Source organism: Drosophila ananassae, chromosome 2L (genome assembly GCF_017639315.1).
Source record: "Drosophila ananassae strain 14024-0371.13 chromosome 2L, ASM1763931v2, whole genome shotgun sequence".
NCBI classification, from domain to species: Eukaryota; Metazoa; Arthropoda; class Insecta; order Diptera; family Drosophilidae; genus Drosophila; species Drosophila ananassae.
The window spans coordinates 1180257-1198204 of NC_057927.1; the positions used below are offsets into that span (position 1 = coordinate 1180257).

Sequence of the window (17948 nt, forward strand, 5' to 3'; positions counted from 1 at the left end):
GCAGCGCAATCCTCCCTTTGAAAGGACTTTAACTAAATCCGCAATCTCCTTTGGCGTTGCAACTTACATTTGCATAAGTTTTGTGTTTCGCCTTTGTCCTCCCGCCAAGAGTCCTTTATCCGCCTTTGTCGTTTATCCGATGTTTGGGTTAACTTATAAAAGTAATGTCTGTCCCGTTCGGATAATGGGTCCCACCCGGACAAAAGGGTTACCATACTAGCAACAATATTCAAAGTGTTCAAACTCTCTGCCACCATGACGTACTAATGATCCAATGCTGTAATGAAAAGTAGTTTCTTACCTCGGCCAAAAATTCTGTGGGTGCAGATATGCTCTCGTCGGCATCCGTGTACTCCGAAAGGCTCTGACTGAGATCCTCGCTAGAAGCGGAAGTGGGTAGACCGGAAACGGAAGCAGCGGCCGCAGCAGCAGCTTCGTTCATTATGCTTATGTTGTTTGTGGCGGCCATGGCTGCAGTTGCACCGGTGCCAGCACCTGGTCCCGTTCCAGTTATTCCAGCCTCGTTGTCCGTGTGGCCACTTCCATTCGGCTTCGCCGCATAGACTCCATTGCCGTTAGACTTGTCCATGAATAGAAGCTGTCATGAGTTGAAATAATATTAATTCATTTACACTTTTTGGGAGCAACTCGATGCCGAATCACTTACATTTGACATGATCTTGGGGAAAGGTATCGCACAATTTGTGTCTTCAGTTCAACATTTTGGGAGCTTGCTGGACTGAAAAGGAAACTTGAACGAATTAGCATTTCAATGGATCTAAATTGGAAGATTTCTGCAACATTGATTGCATCTACACTCTGCGGCAAGGGCATCGATTGCCATGCATGCCCCTAATTGGATTGCCTAACCAACGTCCTTTGCACAAGGAGTGTGGTTACTTCGTTAAATGTTAAAGGCCAAATGCTAATTTCCCATCCGCTGCAGACATTTTCTTTTCGCCGAACCGAGTGAAGATAAATTTAGATAGGCGAGACCTGGCATGACATGCTTTAAAACAATGTATTTTAAATAATTTCCAAAGGATAGTTTTTACGGACTTTCTAGTCTTGGCCCGTAAGCCTACAAGATAGTTCCTATATCATTCGAGGCCAAATTTTACTAAAATTAATTGAAGAAATCCCTCTTATAATGTTGCAGCCCCTATAATGTAATATGAAAAAGCGAAACTGGGGATGTGGGGATGGGGTAAGTCTCTTTTTGGCCAACTAGTTGAATAGGCCAACTCGACACGCGAACACATTTGCCGGCTTGCGAAAGCCAAGTGCGAGGAGTGAAAATGAGCCGAATTGTTGGCGTAGTTTGGCGGCAGTTTAATTGGCGAGCGACATGCACCACGCCTCGAGGAATGCAATGAATTTTTCGGTTATTTATGCATCATCTGCGGACATCAGGGGGGACTGTGAGAGCGAGTGTGTGGTGTCTGTCTGCTTCTGTTCGATTCAATAATCGAATGCACTGGCAGGAGCCGCAGGGCTCAAGGACTCGGGCCGTCATTAAAGGCGATAAATTTGCTTTACTGCTCCGACAGGCGAATGATTTACTTAACTGCCAGACCACGACTCTGGTTGCAGTGCTCTTCGTTCGCGTCTGCAAAATCAATATGTATATATAGCCATAACTGACATGGCTTGTTTATTCCCCAAATGCTCCTTAATTGTTTTTTATTGCCATCACATTGAATTCTAATTGCCGGCTGCCTGGCTGCCAGGCTGCCAGTCTCTAAAGCTCCCGGTCATCTGTCTTTATCGGCAAACAGCCCGTCAGTCAGTCTGCGACTTTTGTTTACCCATCGGTTTGATCCTTTCTCGTTTCTGGCATTTCCAAATGTCAGACGTGTCTGGCTGGTTGTGTCACGCAACTCCATCGTTTTTATTTGTATCTGTGTGTTTCGCCATTTCTGCTCTGCATTTGTAACTTTGCAAGGTTGCGAAGTACATGTTGCGCGATGGAAAAGCTTTCAAAAACTACTTTAGACAACTCCGGCATGTGGCATGGTTCTCATGGCGATTTTTCTTTCCTTCTTTTAATCCATTTTTAGGCACTAACTTAGTGCAGCTCAATTAACACCAGAGAAGCCTGAATTTTAAAAAAGATTTCAGTTCAAAGTTCGAAACTATCTAGAGCAGTTTAGGATCTGTTTTTTTTTTGTCAGAGTATGAAAGACATTTAACAAACTTTTTTTTTTCTTCTTCTAAAAAGCTTGCTTATATTTTAATATATTTGGTAATTTTTTGAATGACTTGAATAAAATCAAATTCAATCAATTCCCTTTCTCGAGAGTTTCCCAAAGAGACAGCTGCAAAAATTTCCAGGCTTGAAATAGAATCTGACGGATAACTTTTGCTACCATGCAACCGCAAACACTGGCCTGTGGCATACTTGAATCATTTTCATTTGCATAATTAAAATGTCTACAGGCGAATCGAAATTCAATCGCAAACCTGGCCACTCACCTGGCTCCCTTTGCCCTCCCTTGAGCTCCAACCCCCCGGGTGAACTGAATTTAAAGCCAGCGAACCGGAAAGTTATGTATGTGCGCCTCGTATGTGGCCAAACACACTCAGTGGTGTGTCCGCATGCATGTATTGGTCCTGGGGTCAGATGGGGCAGTCCACAGTGCGGTAGAATTGCATAAAAAGTCATTTCTGGTACTGCAACTCGGCCGTCCAGCTAGCAAAACGCGGCGAATAATTTATAACAAACACTTAAATGCGACTGCGATACCGATTCCCCGGGCGGAACATTCGAATGTTTGCCAAATTGCCGGACCGTTGGGGCTTATTTAAGCCAAAACAACATGCAATATGTAGCGGCTTTTGGGTCCTGCCTGTCGCCTGCCAACAAAAGTGCCAAAGAGGCAAAAGCCACCGAACCGAAGGTCCTTGCCATTGGCTAGTACACAGTTCGAGCCGTTAATGAGTTTTCATTTTAATAAATTTAGGAGCCGACAAGAGACGAGCCCAGCCGTAGATGGACATAGGAAAAAATAGTTTTCTTTCAGTAATAATAAAGGTTGTATTACCAAAATGGTATAGTTTCTTGGGGCGACTTCTTATGGCGAAAAAGCGACTAAATTTAAAATAAAATTCAAGCATGTGTGTATGTAGTGCAGCAGCTCAGCCAAAGGACTGTTTGCAAACTGCAATAACCATTCCGGGAGTCATAAGGGTCCAGTCCTTGCAAAGGACGTTGGCCAAATTGCTCGATTATAATGATCGTTCAGAAATGTGGTTATCGTTGGCTGCCTCTTTTGCAATTACGGTGCCTGCTGCTTGAGTGGCTGCCAAACTCGGCCTCGTTTCATCATTCTTTAAAACCCACACACCAACCCTTGGAGTACACCAATCTAAACAAGAAAGGAAAGCTAACTTCGGGCGGAGCCGAAGTTGATATACCCTTGCAGTTCAGTCGCAGTCCGCTAGGTGGCGCCACGCATCTTATATTATTAGATATATAGAAGATCGTATATAGTCGGCCGATCCTTATGAAATTTGGCATATCGAATTATTTTGCCAAAAGAGTAATCTGTACCAAATCCCATCTTTCTAACTTAAAAAACACCAAAGTTATGCCAATTTCGATCGTTCTATGACAGCTATAGGATATAGTCGGCCGATCCTTATGAAATTTTGCACACAAGATATTTTGGTCAAATATAACATGTGTGGAAAGTCCCAACCCTCTAACTTAAAAAACACCAAAGTTATGGCATTTCCGATCAATCAGTTATATGGCAGCTATAGGATATAGTCGGCCGATCCCGGCCGTTCCGACTTATATACTGCCTGCAAAGGAAAGAAGGGTGTGTGCAAAGTTTCAACTCGATAGCTTTAAAACTGAGAGACTAGTTTGCGTAGAAACGGACAGACGGACAGACGGACATGCTCATATCGACTCAGGAGGTGATCCTGATCAAGAATATATATACTTTATAGGGTCGGAGATGTCTCCTTCACTGCGTTGCACACTTTTGACCAAAATTATAATACCCTCTGCAAGGGTATAAAAACTAATAATCCGATTTAAGATCTAAAAATGTGCCCTAAATTATTGTCTTTTTAGGAGCAACTCCTAATATATTCATTTAATGGTACGCTTCTTCTAAGACTCATATTTTTTCTCTACTTGTGTTTGGCAGAACAACTTTTGGAAGTCCAAAACGTGTCGATAGAATCATTAATTTCTCCACCCTCGATTTCCCTTTACAAAGAGGAGAACCAGAGACGGACAGGACGAGCGGCTGTTGTGGTCATTGGCTTCGTTATAATTGCAATCGATACTCGGCTTTTAGGAATAGAGAATATGTATACCCTCTTCCCTGTATCAGGTGCGGTTTAAATAGCCATCGGAGCGGCAAATAAGCAATTATGCTCAGTAGCATTCCTTTCCCAAGCTGTAATACGCGGCGTATAAGCAATATTGGTGGCAATATATGAAAAAGCCCGCACAATGCGGCATGCTGGGGAATTGTGCGCATTGTCAGTGCGTGGCTTTGGTTGGCGAATAATGCAGAGTGCATAGAAAGAAATACATACTATATACACACATATAGGGACAAAGCAAAAAGCACCCTTCATCACGGGCTTTTGTGCCGACTAGATGCTCCAGCTTGTCTTCCAGCATTCATTCATTCTTGGCGCAAAAGTCGTCCAAGTGGTAATTAAAATTATACCCACAAAGCCCCAGGACCAAGCCAAGCTTAAGATGAGAAGACCTTATACAGTGCTGCGTGTACATATATTGCACGAGAAGGGGTTGACACAGAAAGCCGAGTGTAAGCACCACACATGCTAACAAGTTGCGAATAAAAAACACACACCACTTTGACATTTTGAAATATTTATGAGTGCCCGCCGTCTCGGCCCCAAAGATATCCTGGTGACAAGCCAAGAGGAGCCCGAAACAAAACGTTCTGGTTGGCAATTGTCACGCAGTAAGACAGTTCCATATATATAATATACAAATGGTAGAATGATGGAAAGGGCTAAATAAATACATCAGGTTTATAACCTGGTTAGTAATATAATGTTTTTCCAGTTTATGCTGTGCTGGCATTCTTTAAAGATTATGTAAAAATGCTACGCATTACCTACTTTGTTGCTATTTTTTATTCGTTCCCCCAAGATCTGGCACCTGGGAATTCCAGGGGTAAGCCCCATTGCTCCTGAGGAGAGTATACATGTGCAGGTGCCAAGTTGATCATTAAAACTGTGCCGCTGTGCAGAAAGTTTCGAGTACCTGCGAACTCTCGTGGGGCAAGCGTTGCCGCTTTCGAGTAGCAGAAATAAATACGTAAATAATTAAAAATTGTTAAAAGTCCCATCCAGAAGTGCACACAAATCCCACCATTAATTTTACGGACGTTGACAGCCCAGCTTCACCTACCTTCAATAATTTACGAGCGGTGTTTCGGCAGCCTGGTTAATGCATTTCCAGCCTCCTAGGGCAGTCCCAGGGTTAATTAGCAGCGGGTCTCCGCCCCCGGATTTTTCTTAAATTGTGGATATTTCGGAACGCCCGGCGGAAACACTGATTAACAGCAGGCCCTTGTAGTTTTTTCCAGGATTCTACGCAGTTGAGGCTGGCGAATTGTTTCAGGACTTCAGCCTTTTTGCTTCTATTTACGCACACACGAATGCCAACCTTTGGTTATGACCAAGTAATACGATAATCAAAAACTAATATGTGCAATAATATGAAGAAAATGAGGAGAATTCAATTCAACTGTGAATTTAGACAATTTGTTGAGCGTGAAATCGCAACGTTTCTAAATTGGAGCTGTGAAATTTGTTCCGCTTTTCAGCAACGCAGTTTCGCTTAATTAACAGAGTCGACGACTGAACGAATGTCCTTTTTATACACACTTGTTCGCTTTTACCTTGTCCAGGCGAAAGCTCCTTCTCTTGGCAAGTTTTCGCTCTAAAGCTCTTGCACCCTTTTCGCCTAGGATCAAGGTATATGAGTATTAATATCCTATGTTAATTTCTTATAAATTAAATAGTATTTGTTTTATATTTCAATTAATAAGAACAGAGGGAGATATTAATATGCAGGTGATGAGCTTTATGCCCACCACGAAGACAGTAACTTACAGGAAACTAGGACTCATTTGAAAAACTGATTTTGAATTTTGGTTTATGCTCAGAATGGAAACTTTCCTTTCATATTATAGTCAATATCGTTATTTAAAACTCAAAAATGATCCTTTCCCAAGCCATTTTGAGTTTTAATGCACAAAACTTGGACTCTAATGTTACTCCTTTGAAAAAGGGTCTCTTGAGGATCTGATAAACTTAGTAGATTTGGTTCGTAGCTTCAATCTCTTACAATTTTTGAGAATCGGAGAAAATTAAGGTCCTGTTTTAGGGATTTTTGAAAGCTTTTCTCCGGCGAATTGAAAGTTTTTTTGAGCTTTAAGTTGCTGGTAGAGAACTTACAGAATGGTAAAAAGAGAACAAACAAGCGTCCTGAGCGGAGCCGGAAATCCTGTTGGCCAGAAACGATGCGGCCTGCTTGAGGCCATGTTGTCTGCTTGCATTTGTATATGTATCTCCGTGAGGGTTTTCCAGGCTTATGCATTGGGGCAGCAGATGGCAAGTGGCAATGAGCCGACGGAAAATCAGCTGGGAAAAATACTACGCATCGGGAGCGGGCATATTGTTGAAACACATCGTCGTGAATTAATGAATGCCGGCTTAGTGCGAGTCGATGAATATATGTGGGTTTGGGCGGGGAGGTCGATGTGGGTGGAGAGCAAGTGAACGCATGTGTGTCCTCCAGTGCCGGGTGTCAATGGCAGCTAAGCGAGGTATCGCTGTTTCGCTTTTCAATATTTTTGTGGGCAATATTTTGTGGACAATATTAAGTTTATATAATTAAACTTAAATTATAAATACCAACAAAAATAAACTACATTTTAATAAAACTACCAACTCTAACGTTTTAATAATAAAGGTCTATGAGCTCATTTTTTCCCTGGAAAAATAAATAGTTCTCGGAAAACGTGTACAACAAAAAGTTAAGCTTTTGCATGGTTTTCCATTTCAGGTTCGACTTTCGTTTGCAGAGTAGCCTGAAAAGCCGCCCTAGTCAGCAGATTTCCGCTAAATGCAAAGTTGCATTTGTTTCCAAAAAAGTGAAAATTTACGTTGACAGTTTCAATCCTATTTTGCGTGTAGCGGGGATTTCGCAAGCTTTTTTTGGCCCTAGCCCCTTCCATGTCCTCCGGACGTCGACATTTTGCATTTATGGAGGAGTTTCTTTCGTGTTTAACCATGCTACCTTTAATATTAAAGTTTTCTGGTGAGAAGTAACTAAGTCAGTGTGGAAAGCAAATTACTAACTTTTCTGGTCATTCAACCAACAGTGAATATGATAACAAAACAGTGGTATTTTTCCATCTGAGAGGTGATTGAATATCTTGGATATGATTGAAATATTTTTTGAATCATGACACAATAATTCAAAAATGCGCGCGCTGGTTTAGAAATAAGGTCACATTGAATCCAAATATTCTTCTACATTGAAATGGCAATTTCTTTTGTTAAGATATATTTGTATGACATATCTGTTCGATAACGGATATTAACTATATCCGAGCATTATATTATATTAACATATTTTTGCATTTAGGGGGAAAATAGTATTTATTAGTGGATTTAAAGGGCTAACGAAAAGGGAAAAACCATACTTGGCCACACTACGTAACCCAACACACGTAAAAACGTGTGATATTATTATTAATTTTAAAATAAGTATGTCGGCGCTGTACCAGAGGTTTTTGAAGGTACTTGAAAAGTGGCCAGCGGATAAATCAAAAGCCGGCAGGTGAGTAAAGAGAGTGTAAGACACACCTGCGCAGTGGCAATGTTCGTTCCTGGGCGTTCGGATTATCTAACCAGCGGTTTTGTATGCTTCGCTTTGAAACTACATATGTAGGTTTTGACTAAACTTTGAGGCTTGTAATTTGAATTCGGCTCTTGAAAGTCGAAATAGTTCGTTTTTTAAATTACACAGGGTAAAGCTAACTTTAACATGCTGTTTCTTCCCGCAAAGTCAGCTGGTGCCTTACGTTGTTACATGTTCCGTATAGCCAGCTTTCAGATCGTGCAGTAGTTTTCTATTCGTAATAGCATGGCTTCCAAGTTTGTATATCAATTAGAGCCAGAAGAATTTATTTTGGGAAATGGCCCGGAACTGTAAGTGGCTTACTTCCATCGGGACGTATTTTTTATAATATTCCTATTTAGTACTTCGAGTTTGATATTTTTTTACCTGTACAATTCCTTTTCCCTTATAAAAATGGCCACAGAGAAACCTTAGCCCAACTTAGATTTTTATATTTGTTTTTCACTAAACCCCATCGACGTTAATCTTTTGTTGGACGGCTCTTTAGTACTTGGAATCTAATTACCTAGGTGTTTTCCTGGAAATTCATGCCATTCCGCCCCAGCTGCGCTGCTTGGAACGAACATCCGCCACAAAAACAGAACCACATGGCCGATTGCATTAAAACTTTTTCTCTCTAATCCAATCTTAAAGGGATCTCGGCGAGCAGATCCGCAAGCAGGTGACAAAGCTGACCAGTCTTAAAGGAGGCGCGACGGATCAGGGTCTGGATCTTCAGATCGGAGCTCTCGAGAGGCTGTCAAATAACGTCTACCTTCGGAAGTATCCGCGAACCTTCGACTCTACCGCGACAGGCTTAACAGCGGCCCAGTGCAACCAGGTCTTGAGCTCCGAGTTCCTGCAGTATCTGAACGAGGGCTCGAAGAAGTAGTGGCAGAGAAATGATGAAACGACTACTAATCTCGACTAGACTGAGGCGAGTCCAACGACGAAACCACAGTGAGGCGGCTGCAGCAGCGGCACCCCAACCACCCCACGTTCCAGTGCTCTGCGACACTGCCATTGAACATCTTCAACCCCTACCTGGAGGCACCTACATCGACATGACCTTTGGAGCTGGGGGCCACACCAGACGTATTTTTGAGAAGTGTCCTGAGGCGAAGGTCTATGCTTTGGATCGCGACCCAGTAGCCCACCAACTGGCGAGAGAACTGAGCCAGAAGGAAAAGTACAAGGGCAGACTGATCCCTTTGCTGGGAAAGTTCTCGGATATACCGAAGCTATTTGAGGAACATGGTCTCTCCAGGAACTCACTGAATGGCATTTTGTTTGATTTTGGCTGCAGCTCAATGCAGTTCGATGAGGCTGAAAGGGGCTTTTCTATTTCCAAGGACGGCCCGTTGGATATGCGCATGGATGGAGGCCACAGTGGCGGAGTGACTGCTGCCGAAGTGTTGTCTAAAATAGAAGAAACCGATTTGGCGCGAATCCTCAGGATCTATGGCGAGGAAAAGGCCGCCAAGAAAATAGCCCGCGGTTTGATTGACGCCCGTAAAGCCCTCGTACAAATTGAGACCACAAAACAGCTGGCGGACTTAGTGGAGGATATCCTGTCAAGTGGTCCGAGAAGGGATAAGCTGCAGAGGCCCTCTCACTCGGCCACAAAGACTTTCCAAGCCCTTCGCATCTTTGTCAATAATGAGTTAAACGAGATCAACTACGGCATGGTTCTGGCCAACGAAATCCTCCGCCGCGAAGGTCGTCTGGTCACCATTACCTTCCACTCGTTGGAGGATACCATTGTCAAGCGTCACATCAATGGAAACGTCGTGGCTGGTGCCGCCAATCCCTTGCCTCTCAAATATTCCGGACACGACATCATCGACGACCCGGAAATGCTGCAATCCCTTGTACAAACAAACTGGAAGCCGTTGCACCGCCATGTCATCGTCCCAGACGCCGAGGAGGTAGCCCGCAACAGCAGGAGTCGCTCCGCAAAGCTAAGAGCAGCCGTCAAAGTTAACTAAAAGAGCACGTCAATAAAATTCCCTAATCTAGTCCAGATTCTCCACAACATCTCTAGTTTCTCTCTAAACAATTTTTTGGAGTTTTTCTTATCTGTCCAACCAATTGGCACCTTCTGATAAGGACTGGTTTATCTATTTGTCGGAGCTATTTGTGTGCTTCCCGTGCAGAATTGTTTGGCTGCGCGGCTCAGTTTTTGTTTAGTTAGATTAGGAAATTGCTGTTAATTGTCAGGTAGAGCAGTGGTTCGGCACAGTGGGTCTACATTTTAAACTCTGCTATAAATAAATATGAATATCATTATTAATATGAAGAGATTTTTAAATTCTATCTTTCTTAGTCTTTAAAGGGAACTTACGAAAGAAAGCGCGTTTCATCAGATATTTATTTGTATTTATTCTAACTGGAATAGTTTCCTATAATTTATTAACTCTTTATATTCGTCTAAGTGGAATAATTTCTATGATTTATGAACTCGTTGAACTTTTGAGCTTATCAGTTTGGACTGATTTGATATGAAAATTTCACTGCCAATTTTCCACAATCCTAACCATGGTGTGTTTTTACCTGTGGTTGGATTTTCTCTTCTGGAAGAGATGGATCATGTTGTGGCTTTTAGAGCCACGGCTGTCATACGTCAGTCGGTGTTGTTTACGGTTGCCAATCGAAAGATGTGTGTGACCCGCGAGAAATCCGAAACCGATAATCTGGAAGACGGCGCTGATAAGAGAGTGGGATTAAAAAGTGGCCGGGAAGGGACGGAACCGAGCGGTGCACCTAGGGTATAGATAGGTGTTCCCTCGGGCGGTTCGCTCAGTTGCCTTGCGCGATCCGAGCGAGTTGGCGTGGCTATTGAGGCGGAGCAGTTTACGGGTCTTTGAAGCAAAGTTATTTACGGGTTCTATTTTCAGCGGTAAGCGGAGTAAAAAGCCGGCGATCAAGATGAGTGAGGCAAAGATCATATCGGGCACAGCGGTAGCCAAGTGAGTGGGGGAACACCCAGAAGTTATCCTTCAATTAATCTGGACTTCCCATCTCAGATCTATCCGGGAGGAGCTACGCAACGAGGTTGCGGCGATGGCGAAGGGATTCGCACCAGGCTTGAGGATTGTTCAAGTGGGCGGCCGCGAGGACTCCAATGTCTACATTCGGATGAAGATCAAGGCGGCCACCGAGATCGGCATCGATGCCGTCCATGTTCAGCTGCCCCGCTCCATTACGGAACTGGAGCTTCTCGATAAGGTGAGTGTTATTATGCAATGGGTTATAATAGGTACACTTTCAAGCATACCTTATGGGTTAAAGTTGCGGATTGTTTTCGAACTAAAGGTTGTACCATATTCCGTTTATCTTAAGTTTTCCAACTGTGATATGTATCAGTATTACTTCGAGCTGATATATATTTCTTAATGTAGCTTTTAATAAGTGTTCTAACGCAAGAAAGTATCTCTTGTTCATAGATCAACGACCTAAACGACGATCCACGAGTGCATGGAATCATCGTTCAGATGCCCCTGGATAGCGAAGCCTCCATCGACTCGCACCGCATCACGGACGCAGTGTCCCCGGAAAAGGATGTGGACGGCTTGCACACAGTCAACGAAGGACGCCTTGCTATCGGTGATCTCGGCGGATTCCTGCCCTGTACGCCTTGGGGCTGTCTGGAGCTGATTCGACGCACGGGCGTGGAGATAGCTGGGGCCAGGGCCGTGGTCCTCGGTCGCAGCAAGATCGTCGGCACACCAGCGGCGGAGCTCCTTAAGTGGGCTAATGCCACTGTGACGGTATGTCACTCGAAAACCCGCAACCTGGAGGAGATTACACGGAGTGCTGATATCCTGGTGGTTGGCATCGGCGTGGCGGAGATGGTGAAGGGATCGTGGATTAAGCCCGGAGCTGTAGTAATAGATTGTGGCATCAATGTGAAGCTAGGTAAGAGCAAAAGGTAGCCCCCATGAACCCCCAGTTCATCTGATCATCCGAGAGACTCTAATCAGTTTCATTATGGAATTTTCCAGTGCCTGAAAATGTGAATGAAAACATATTTTAAAATTGAAAATTCCATATCTATAGCTGTATTGACTGCTTGACTGCCTGGGATATTCGATCCATAACGAATTACATTTTAAAATCTATCGGCAGCCATGCCACTTGTTTACCAATCGCTCTATTCCTTATCATTTGGGATGACCTCTCGGGAGGCTTGCCAGCCCTCTTCCAGATAAGAAATTATTTTGAGATTCTCAAAAATGGTTTCAATCTTAAAAGTCAGTTTGGGAGCATCTCTTGATCGGAGCGAACCGATCCGAAATCTCTGTCCAATGCCTGATCCCGAGCCATCATCTCAAGCTTGATCCCTTCCAATCCCCTCCAGACTCCACCAAGGCCAGCGGCAGTCGTTTGGTGGGAGACGTCGACTACGAGCAGGCTCGCTTGGTAGCTGGACACATCACACCCGTGCCCGGTGGCGTGGGCCCCATGACGGTGGCCATGCTAATGAAGAACACAGTAACGTCAGCGTCCCGGTCGTTAGAGCGTCTCTCCAGGACACTGTGGTCTCTTCAACCACTGGCCGTAAAGCTCCAGCGCCCAGTGCCCAGCGACATAGAGATTGCCCGGGCACAGAAACCCAAGGACATTGCCGTGCTTGCCAAGGAGATTGGCTTGGAGCCGCGAGAGGTCTCCCTGTATGGAAACAAAAAGGCCAAGATTTCGCTTTCTGTGCTGGATAGACTAAAGGAAAACGAGGTTGGCAACTATGTGGTGGTTGCTGGAATGACGCCCACTCCCTTGGGCGAAGGAAAAACCACCACACTGATGGGCTTGGTGCAGGCCCTCGGAGCCCACAAACGCCGGAACACAATGGCTGCCCTGCGACAGCCTTCTCAGGGTCCGACCTTTGGAATCAAAGGCGGAGCAGCCGGTGGTGGCTACTCCCAGGTAATTCCCATGGAGGAGTTCAACCTGCACTTGACCGGAGACATCCATGCTGTGTCGGCAGCCAACAATCTCCTGGCCGCCCAACTGGACACCCGCATCTTCCACGAGAACACCCAAAAGGACAAGGCCTTATACGATCGATTGGTGCCGAAGGTCAAGGGACAGCGCAAGTTCAGTGCTATCCAGCTCAGACGACTGAAGAAGTTGGGGATCAACAAAACCGATCCAGACTCGCTGACTGAAGAGGAGTACGGAGCATTCGCCCGTCTCGACATTGATCCGAACACCATCATGTGGGAGCGAGTGGTGGACATCAATGACAGGTATTTGAGGAGCGTCACCGTTGGACAGTCGCCCACGGAAAAGGGTATTTCACGAAGCACCAGCTTCTCCATCTCCGTAGCCAGCGAGATCATGGCTGTGCTGGCCTTGTCCCGTTGCTTGGAGGACATGAAACTGCGTCTGGCTGACATGGTGGTGGCTTTCAGCAAATCGGGACAACCAGTAACAGCCGACGATCTCGGTGTTACGGGGGCTTTGGCGGTGCTTCTGAAGGACGCGCTGGAACCGAATCTGATGCAATCCCTTGAAGGCACGCCTGTCCTGGTCCACGCTGGTCCCTTTGCCAACATCGCGCATGGCTGCAACTCGATCATCGCCGACGAGATTGGTCTGAAGTTGGTCGGGAAAGATGGCTTCGTTTGCACGGAAGCCGGATTTGGCTCGGACATCGGCATGGAGAAGTTCTGTAACATCAAGTGCCGCACTTCGGGCCGCAAGCCCAACGCCATGGTTCTGGTCGCTACAGTGAGAGCCATCAAGATGCACGGCGGCGGTGCTCCAGTGACCGCAGGAGCTCCGCTTAACAAGCAGTACACCGAAGAGAACCTGGAACTGGTGGAGAAAGGCCTTCCCAATCTTCTGCAGCACATATCCAACGGAAAGGCCTTTGGCATGCCTGTGGTAGTCTGCATAAACGCCCATGGGGCGGACACTTTGGCAGAGCACGAACTGGTGAAGAAGGCAGCTCTACAGGCGGGCGCCTTTGCAGCAGTAGTATCCACTCACTGGGCAGATGGCGGTGCTGGCGCCCTGGAGCTGGCGGAAGCCGTAATCAAGGCCAGTTCGCTAGAAAACCAGTTCAGACTGCTCTACGAGCTGGAGCTGCCGCTGGTGGAGAAAATGAACAAAATCGCCACGACGATGTACGGTGCTGGGCAAGTGAAGCTGTCGTCGTCGGCCGAGGAAAAGGTCAAACGGCTGACGGAGGCGGTAAGTTGGCCTAAATTTATATTTTGAAGTCCACTAATAATGTTTTTCCATTTTTAAAGGGATTCGGAAACTTGCCCATCTGTATGTCGAAGGTATCGGGATCTTTCACGGGCGACGCCAAAATCAAGGGCGCCCCTCGAGACTTCACCCTCGACATCGAGGATGTGTACGTTTCAGCCGGAGCCGGGTTTGTGGTGGCCATGTGCGGAGAAGTCACCAAAATGCCAGGCCTTCCCACCCGTCCGGCTATTTACGACATTGACCTGAACACCGAAACCGGCCAAATCGAGGGACTTTTCTAGTTCTGGAGAGGATTGGAGGACAAGCAAGGCAATAAGGAGTTCATTCCCAATAAAAATAACTAACTATAACCATAGACTTTTTAAATTTACAAAACAAACATACACCTATACCTAGGCTTAAAAAGAAATATTGGCTACAAAAAGGAAGGATAAATAAAGTCCGGAAAATTATGCTCATGAATAAGTTTTTATGGTTATAAATATGCCTATGTAGAAGATCGTAGAAGATCACATAGAAATATTTGTATATAGCACCCAAAATTTGTTTGGGTGTTTCAATACAATGTATCCTCTGTGAGGCTATCCTTTTTACGTATTTTGGCCATAATGCGGAAGTAACGGGCGATAATCTGATCAACGGATGGACCGGAGCTTGTGCTGGCCAGCTCCTTCTCGCAGCGGGACACCACGTTGGTGAGGAGGCCACCAGAGCGGTAGAACTGAATGGTTATGTCGCGCTTGACCCATTTGAGAATCAGGTGGTGGCTGGCAACCTCAAACTCATTCTTGATCTCGTAAAAGTGCTCCAAGTACTGACTCATCTTCCGGACGTTGGCTGCTCCGATCTTCGGGATCTCTAAGTAAGGATGCCGGATGATGTGGTAGGGATCGTACTTCTCCGAAAAGTTCCACCATCGTACAGCAGGCCAGTCCAGTTGCAAGAGGGTGTTGTAGAGCTCTTTCGGATGCCCCAGAATTCCATGCGCCACGTCAATAAGGCGCAACTGCGACCCGGGCACTAGGTACTCCAGCTCCATCTCGGCGATACGGTTGTTTGTGCCGCGATACATTCTTCGCCCAATCCACAGAATCGGCAAGTCCTCCTCGGTGACCAGTTCCAGCTCCTGAATAAGAGGCGACAGCTGGGCCCGGTAATTCAAGTTTTTTTTATTTTTCCCGTAGAGTAGACTGCGCTCCGCGGCAGTATAGCTGAGGTACTCAGGCCGGATGAACACAAAGTGCTCCGAACGAAAAAGGCGATTCATTTCCATCTCGATTATGAAATAGGCCCGCCGGTGCATGCAAATCCACACCATCTGGATGGCTGAGGCCAGGAACTGCTCGTGGAAAGCCTTGTCGGCAATGGTGGCCGATATATTCGAAACTTCCTTCATGTGGTAGAACTCCGCCATGTCGCCCTCGCCCTTGACGATCTCGCAGTAATTGCGGGCCACCAGCATGCGGTACTGGCTTAGATAGGTCGAGTAGTTTTGCTTCATTTCGTTGGTCTGGGCGCTCTGGATCTGGGCCATCTTTCCAGAGATCTCGTCGCGGCGTATCATCACGTACTCCACCATGCGCAGGAAGTACTCGAAGTAGATAATCAGAGAGTGGACGAGGTTGTACACTTTCTGGGTGTGCATGAACTTGATGAATTTGTACGAAATAAACTCGGACGGCATAGAGTACAGCACCAGGTCACGTATGTCATCGAGGATCACCGTGTCGCCGTCAAAGGTGCTGGTGGCTCGCATATAGTCCTGTCGGAAGATCAACTCCTCCTCCTGGTCCAGCGTACGCAGGAACTTGAACCCGTTGGTCAGGACGAAGCGCTCCCTAGCGTTCTCCAGATCATTGTGCGGCTCAAAGTGGAGGGCGTCCTTTTTTTGGTCCCACGACCACTTGCCACTGTAGTATTTGGGGGCGTAGTTGTCCACATGGACTCGTTTCATTGTTACCGTTGTGGAATCTTTCCACCGTTTCTTTCTAAGTTGATTTGTGTAGAAATTTCATATATATGTTTTGTAGCCCAATTTTATCTGGCCTAGATGAGAAGGTGTGACATTGTAACCCAAGTTGATACGTTTTTAGACTACACCCATTTAGAATATAAAGGGACTGAGTTCTTAAGATCAAAGAGCGGTTTATTCAAGTACATAAGAATCATAAGTTATTAGAAAAAGAAATTTTGTTAGTTTCCCCTATTTAAAGCCTTTGCAAAAAATCAGGTGTCCCAATATTAAATATGGAGGTGGATACCAAGTGGGGATTCTCATAATGAAGGTGAAGCCGCAATTACGCGGTTGTCCAAGGAAGTCGAAAGTAACTCGTTTTCATTTTTTCGTTGGTTTTTTTCTGGCACACTTATCACAAAGTCCCTACTTTATCGATTCAAACTGTGTAGCAATGGTGTATTTTGTCAGGTAAACCCCACAAGCAAGTGGCTTTTTTCGGATTGTCTCCGATCAAATTTGGCTAGCCGGAGAAGGTGGAGTCCAGCATCCACTTTCCCGGGAACTGGCCAACCAGAAAAGATGTTCCGACGCAACATTGCACACCCAGTGATACGACAGTTCATTTTACGCACCGCCGTGCTCAATTATCTGAGCAAGTGTCTGCAGCAGCAGTGGGATGACTGGCGCAAGCTCAGTAATAGAATCCTGATCCCCGTCGAAGTCGGCGAAGTGCAGCAGACGCCGGCCCAGCTAATTGAGGTGCTGCAGTCAAAGGTCGCCGCTTCGCACTGGCTTTTGCAGCGGGAATATGATCAACTGTTCACGTACATGATGGACAAGCGCGAGCTGTGGGACAGTCCGGAGTACTTCAAGGCAAAGACGGCCCTGGGGATGGCCGTGCACAACCTGCGAGTGTGTTTACCCAGCAAATGATTCAGGACGGTTGCCAACCATTTAATATTCAATTTTAAAAACGTATATACATAACAATGCGCAAAAACGATTTCGCTCCTTAACTATTTGTAAAAGGGTATCTCAACACGACCGGACTTGGTATTTACTGCTTCCCAGCAGGTGCAGGCGAAGGTGGATCGGTCCATGTGGTCGGTGTAGAGTTTTCCATCCAGATGATCCATCTCATGCTGAGCGATCCTCGCATTCCATCCTGACAGTTCCAATTCATTCTGGACTCCATTGCCATTTGACCCACTGATTGACACACCTTCAAAGCGCTCCACATCGGCTGAAAAGCCCCTGACACTCATGCAGCCTTCAGGATGCTTGAGCTTGGTGTAATTCGTCACTGTCAGCACGGGATTGATAAAAACCTGTTTTAACGTTAGTATTAGCTTTTGACCAATATCATTTGTTTCCCACCGTAAGCGGCAATTCGGTCATCTGTCGCGCCTGATAAACGGCCTCGGGAAGCTCCTTTCGGATGCTTCCCTTGAACTCCATAGCAATAATCCGCAGGGAGACTCCAATTTGAGGTGCTGCTATTCCAACACAGTCGTACTTCCGGAGAACTCGGACCATCTTTTCAACAATAGCCTCGACCTCGGGGCTTAGTATGTGCTCCTGGGGAACTGGAGCAGCCTTTTGTCGGAGTACTGGATCTCCAATTTGGGTAAAATGACTGTACGGCGGCAGGTTCGTCCGTTCCGGTGCCCACAGCTGTTGGTACCATTTCCGAAAAGATTGAGCGGACGCTGAACTTGTAGCGAAAGTCCGGTGGTGTAACAATATTTGTTTAGCCAAATTTACTTGTTGCTTGTGCAGCATTTCACTCTACTTAACGTGTTAGTAGTATTATTATTTTTACTTTTGGTACCAGCTGACCGGCTAGAGATGACAGCGCCAGTA

The 17948-nt window shown here is 45.7% G+C and overlaps 7 protein-coding genes across 9 annotated transcripts in view; 4 read left to right on the top strand and 3 right to left on the bottom strand.

Moving 5' to 3' along the window:
• Positions 1-5877, bottom strand: part of LOC6500230 (dentin sialophosphoprotein) — a 9456-nt gene extending 3579 nt beyond the window's left edge. Inside the window, exons 1-3 of one of the 3 annotated variants that reach the window (XM_044718325.1) lie at positions 5408-5877; positions 668-734; positions 302-598 (exon numbers count right to left, since the gene is read on the bottom strand). In XM_044718325.1, the coding sequence (XP_044574260.1) occupies positions 302-598; positions 668-676 (306 nt within the window). In that variant the 5' untranslated portion in view covers positions 677-734; positions 5408-5877. Of the gene's footprint in view, positions 1-301; positions 599-667; positions 740-5407 lie in introns of all 3 variants that reach the window. The other 2 variants (XM_014910941.3, XM_032449437.2) reach the window with 2 other exon arrangements.
• A 1797-nt stretch (positions 5878-7674) lies between these two features.
• LOC6500328 (ubiquinol-cytochrome-c reductase complex assembly factor 2) lies at positions 7675-9944 on the top strand. The gene is made up of 2 exons (XM_032449436.2): positions 7675-7849; positions 8564-9944. Exons 1-2 carry the CDS (start codon positions 7779-7781, stop codon positions 8799-8801), a joined length of 309 nt encoding a protein of 102 aa, XP_032305327.2. The 5' UTR covers positions 7675-7778; the 3' UTR covers positions 8802-9944.
• LOC123256967 (probable methyltransferase-like protein 15 homolog) lies at positions 8812-10212 on the top strand. The gene has a single exon (XM_044718318.1). The coding sequence runs from the start codon at positions 8812-8814 to the stop codon at positions 9895-9897; it is 1086 nt and encodes a 361-aa protein (XP_044574253.1). The 3' UTR covers positions 9898-10212.
• A 490-nt stretch (positions 10213-10702) lies between these two features.
• On the top strand, positions 10703-14590 carry LOC6500329 (C-1-tetrahydrofolate synthase, cytoplasmic). Its single transcript, XM_001952947.4, has 5 exons — positions 10703-10878; positions 10936-11137; positions 11356-11827; positions 12270-14107; positions 14167-14590. The coding sequence occupies exons 1-5, from the start codon at positions 10838-10840 to the stop codon at positions 14407-14409; spliced, it is 2796 nt and encodes a 931-aa protein (XP_001952982.1). The 5' UTR covers positions 10703-10837; the 3' UTR covers positions 14410-14590.
• LOC6500229 lies at positions 14578-16216 on the bottom strand. The gene has a single exon (XM_001952948.3). The coding sequence runs from the start codon at positions 16080-16082 to the stop codon at positions 14685-14687; it is 1398 nt and encodes a 465-aa protein (XP_001952983.1). The 5' UTR covers positions 16083-16216; the 3' UTR covers positions 14578-14684.
• Positions 16217-16550: 334 nt separating this feature from the next.
• Positions 16551-17088, top strand: LOC6500331. The gene has a single exon (XM_001952949.4). It carries the CDS (start codon positions 16665-16667, stop codon positions 17016-17018), a length of 354 nt encoding a protein of 117 aa, XP_001952984.1. The 5' UTR covers positions 16551-16664; the 3' UTR covers positions 17019-17088.
• On the bottom strand, positions 17018-17939 carry LOC6500228 (peptide deformylase, mitochondrial). The gene is made up of 2 exons (XM_001952950.4): positions 17463-17939; positions 17018-17413 (listed from the first exon to the last, which is right to left on the bottom strand). The coding sequence occupies exons 1-2, from the start codon at positions 17865-17867 to the stop codon at positions 17102-17104; spliced, it is 717 nt and encodes a 238-aa protein (XP_001952985.1). The 5' UTR covers positions 17868-17939; the 3' UTR covers positions 17018-17101.
• Between the last annotated feature and the right edge of the window lie 9 nt (positions 17940-17948).

Excerpts from the sequence above, each read along its gene's own strand:
- LOC6500328 (XM_032449436.2), top strand. The coding sequence starts at position 7,779 with ATGTCGGCGCTGTACCAGAGGTTTTTGAAGGTACTTGAAAAGTGGCCA. Across the intron at positions 7,850-8,563 it reads GATAAATCAAAAGCCGGCAG|GGATCTCGGCGAGCAGATCC; the intron begins GTGAGTAAAGAG and ends CCAATCTTAAAG.
- LOC123256967 (XM_044718318.1), top strand. The coding sequence starts at position 8,812 with ATGATGAAACGACTACTAATCTCGACTAGACTGAGGCGAGTCCAACGA.
- LOC6500329 (XM_001952947.4), top strand. The coding sequence starts at position 10,838 with ATGAGTGAGGCAAAGATCATATCGGGCACAGCGGTAGCCAA. Across the intron at positions 10,879-10,935 it reads TCGGGCACAGCGGTAGCCAA|ATCTATCCGGGAGGAGCTAC; the intron begins GTGAGTGGGGGA and ends TTCCCATCTCAG. Across the intron at positions 14,108-14,166 it reads TCAAACGGCTGACGGAGGCG|GGATTCGGAAACTTGCCCAT; the intron begins GTAAGTTGGCCT and ends CCATTTTTAAAG.
- LOC6500229 (XM_001952948.3), bottom strand. The coding sequence starts at position 16,082 with ATGAAACGAGTCCATGTGGACAACTACGCCCCCAAATACTACAGTGGC.
- LOC6500331 (XM_001952949.4), top strand. The coding sequence starts at position 16,665 with ATGTTCCGACGCAACATTGCACACCCAGTGATACGACAGTTCATTTTA.
- LOC6500228 (XM_001952950.4), bottom strand. The coding sequence starts at position 17,867 with ATGCTGCACAAGCAACAAGTAAATTTGGCTAAACAAATATTGTTACAC. Across the intron at positions 17,414-17,462 it reads TGACCGAATTGCCGCTTACG|GTTTTTATCAATCCCGTGCT; the intron begins GTGGGAAACAAA and ends ACGTTAAAACAG.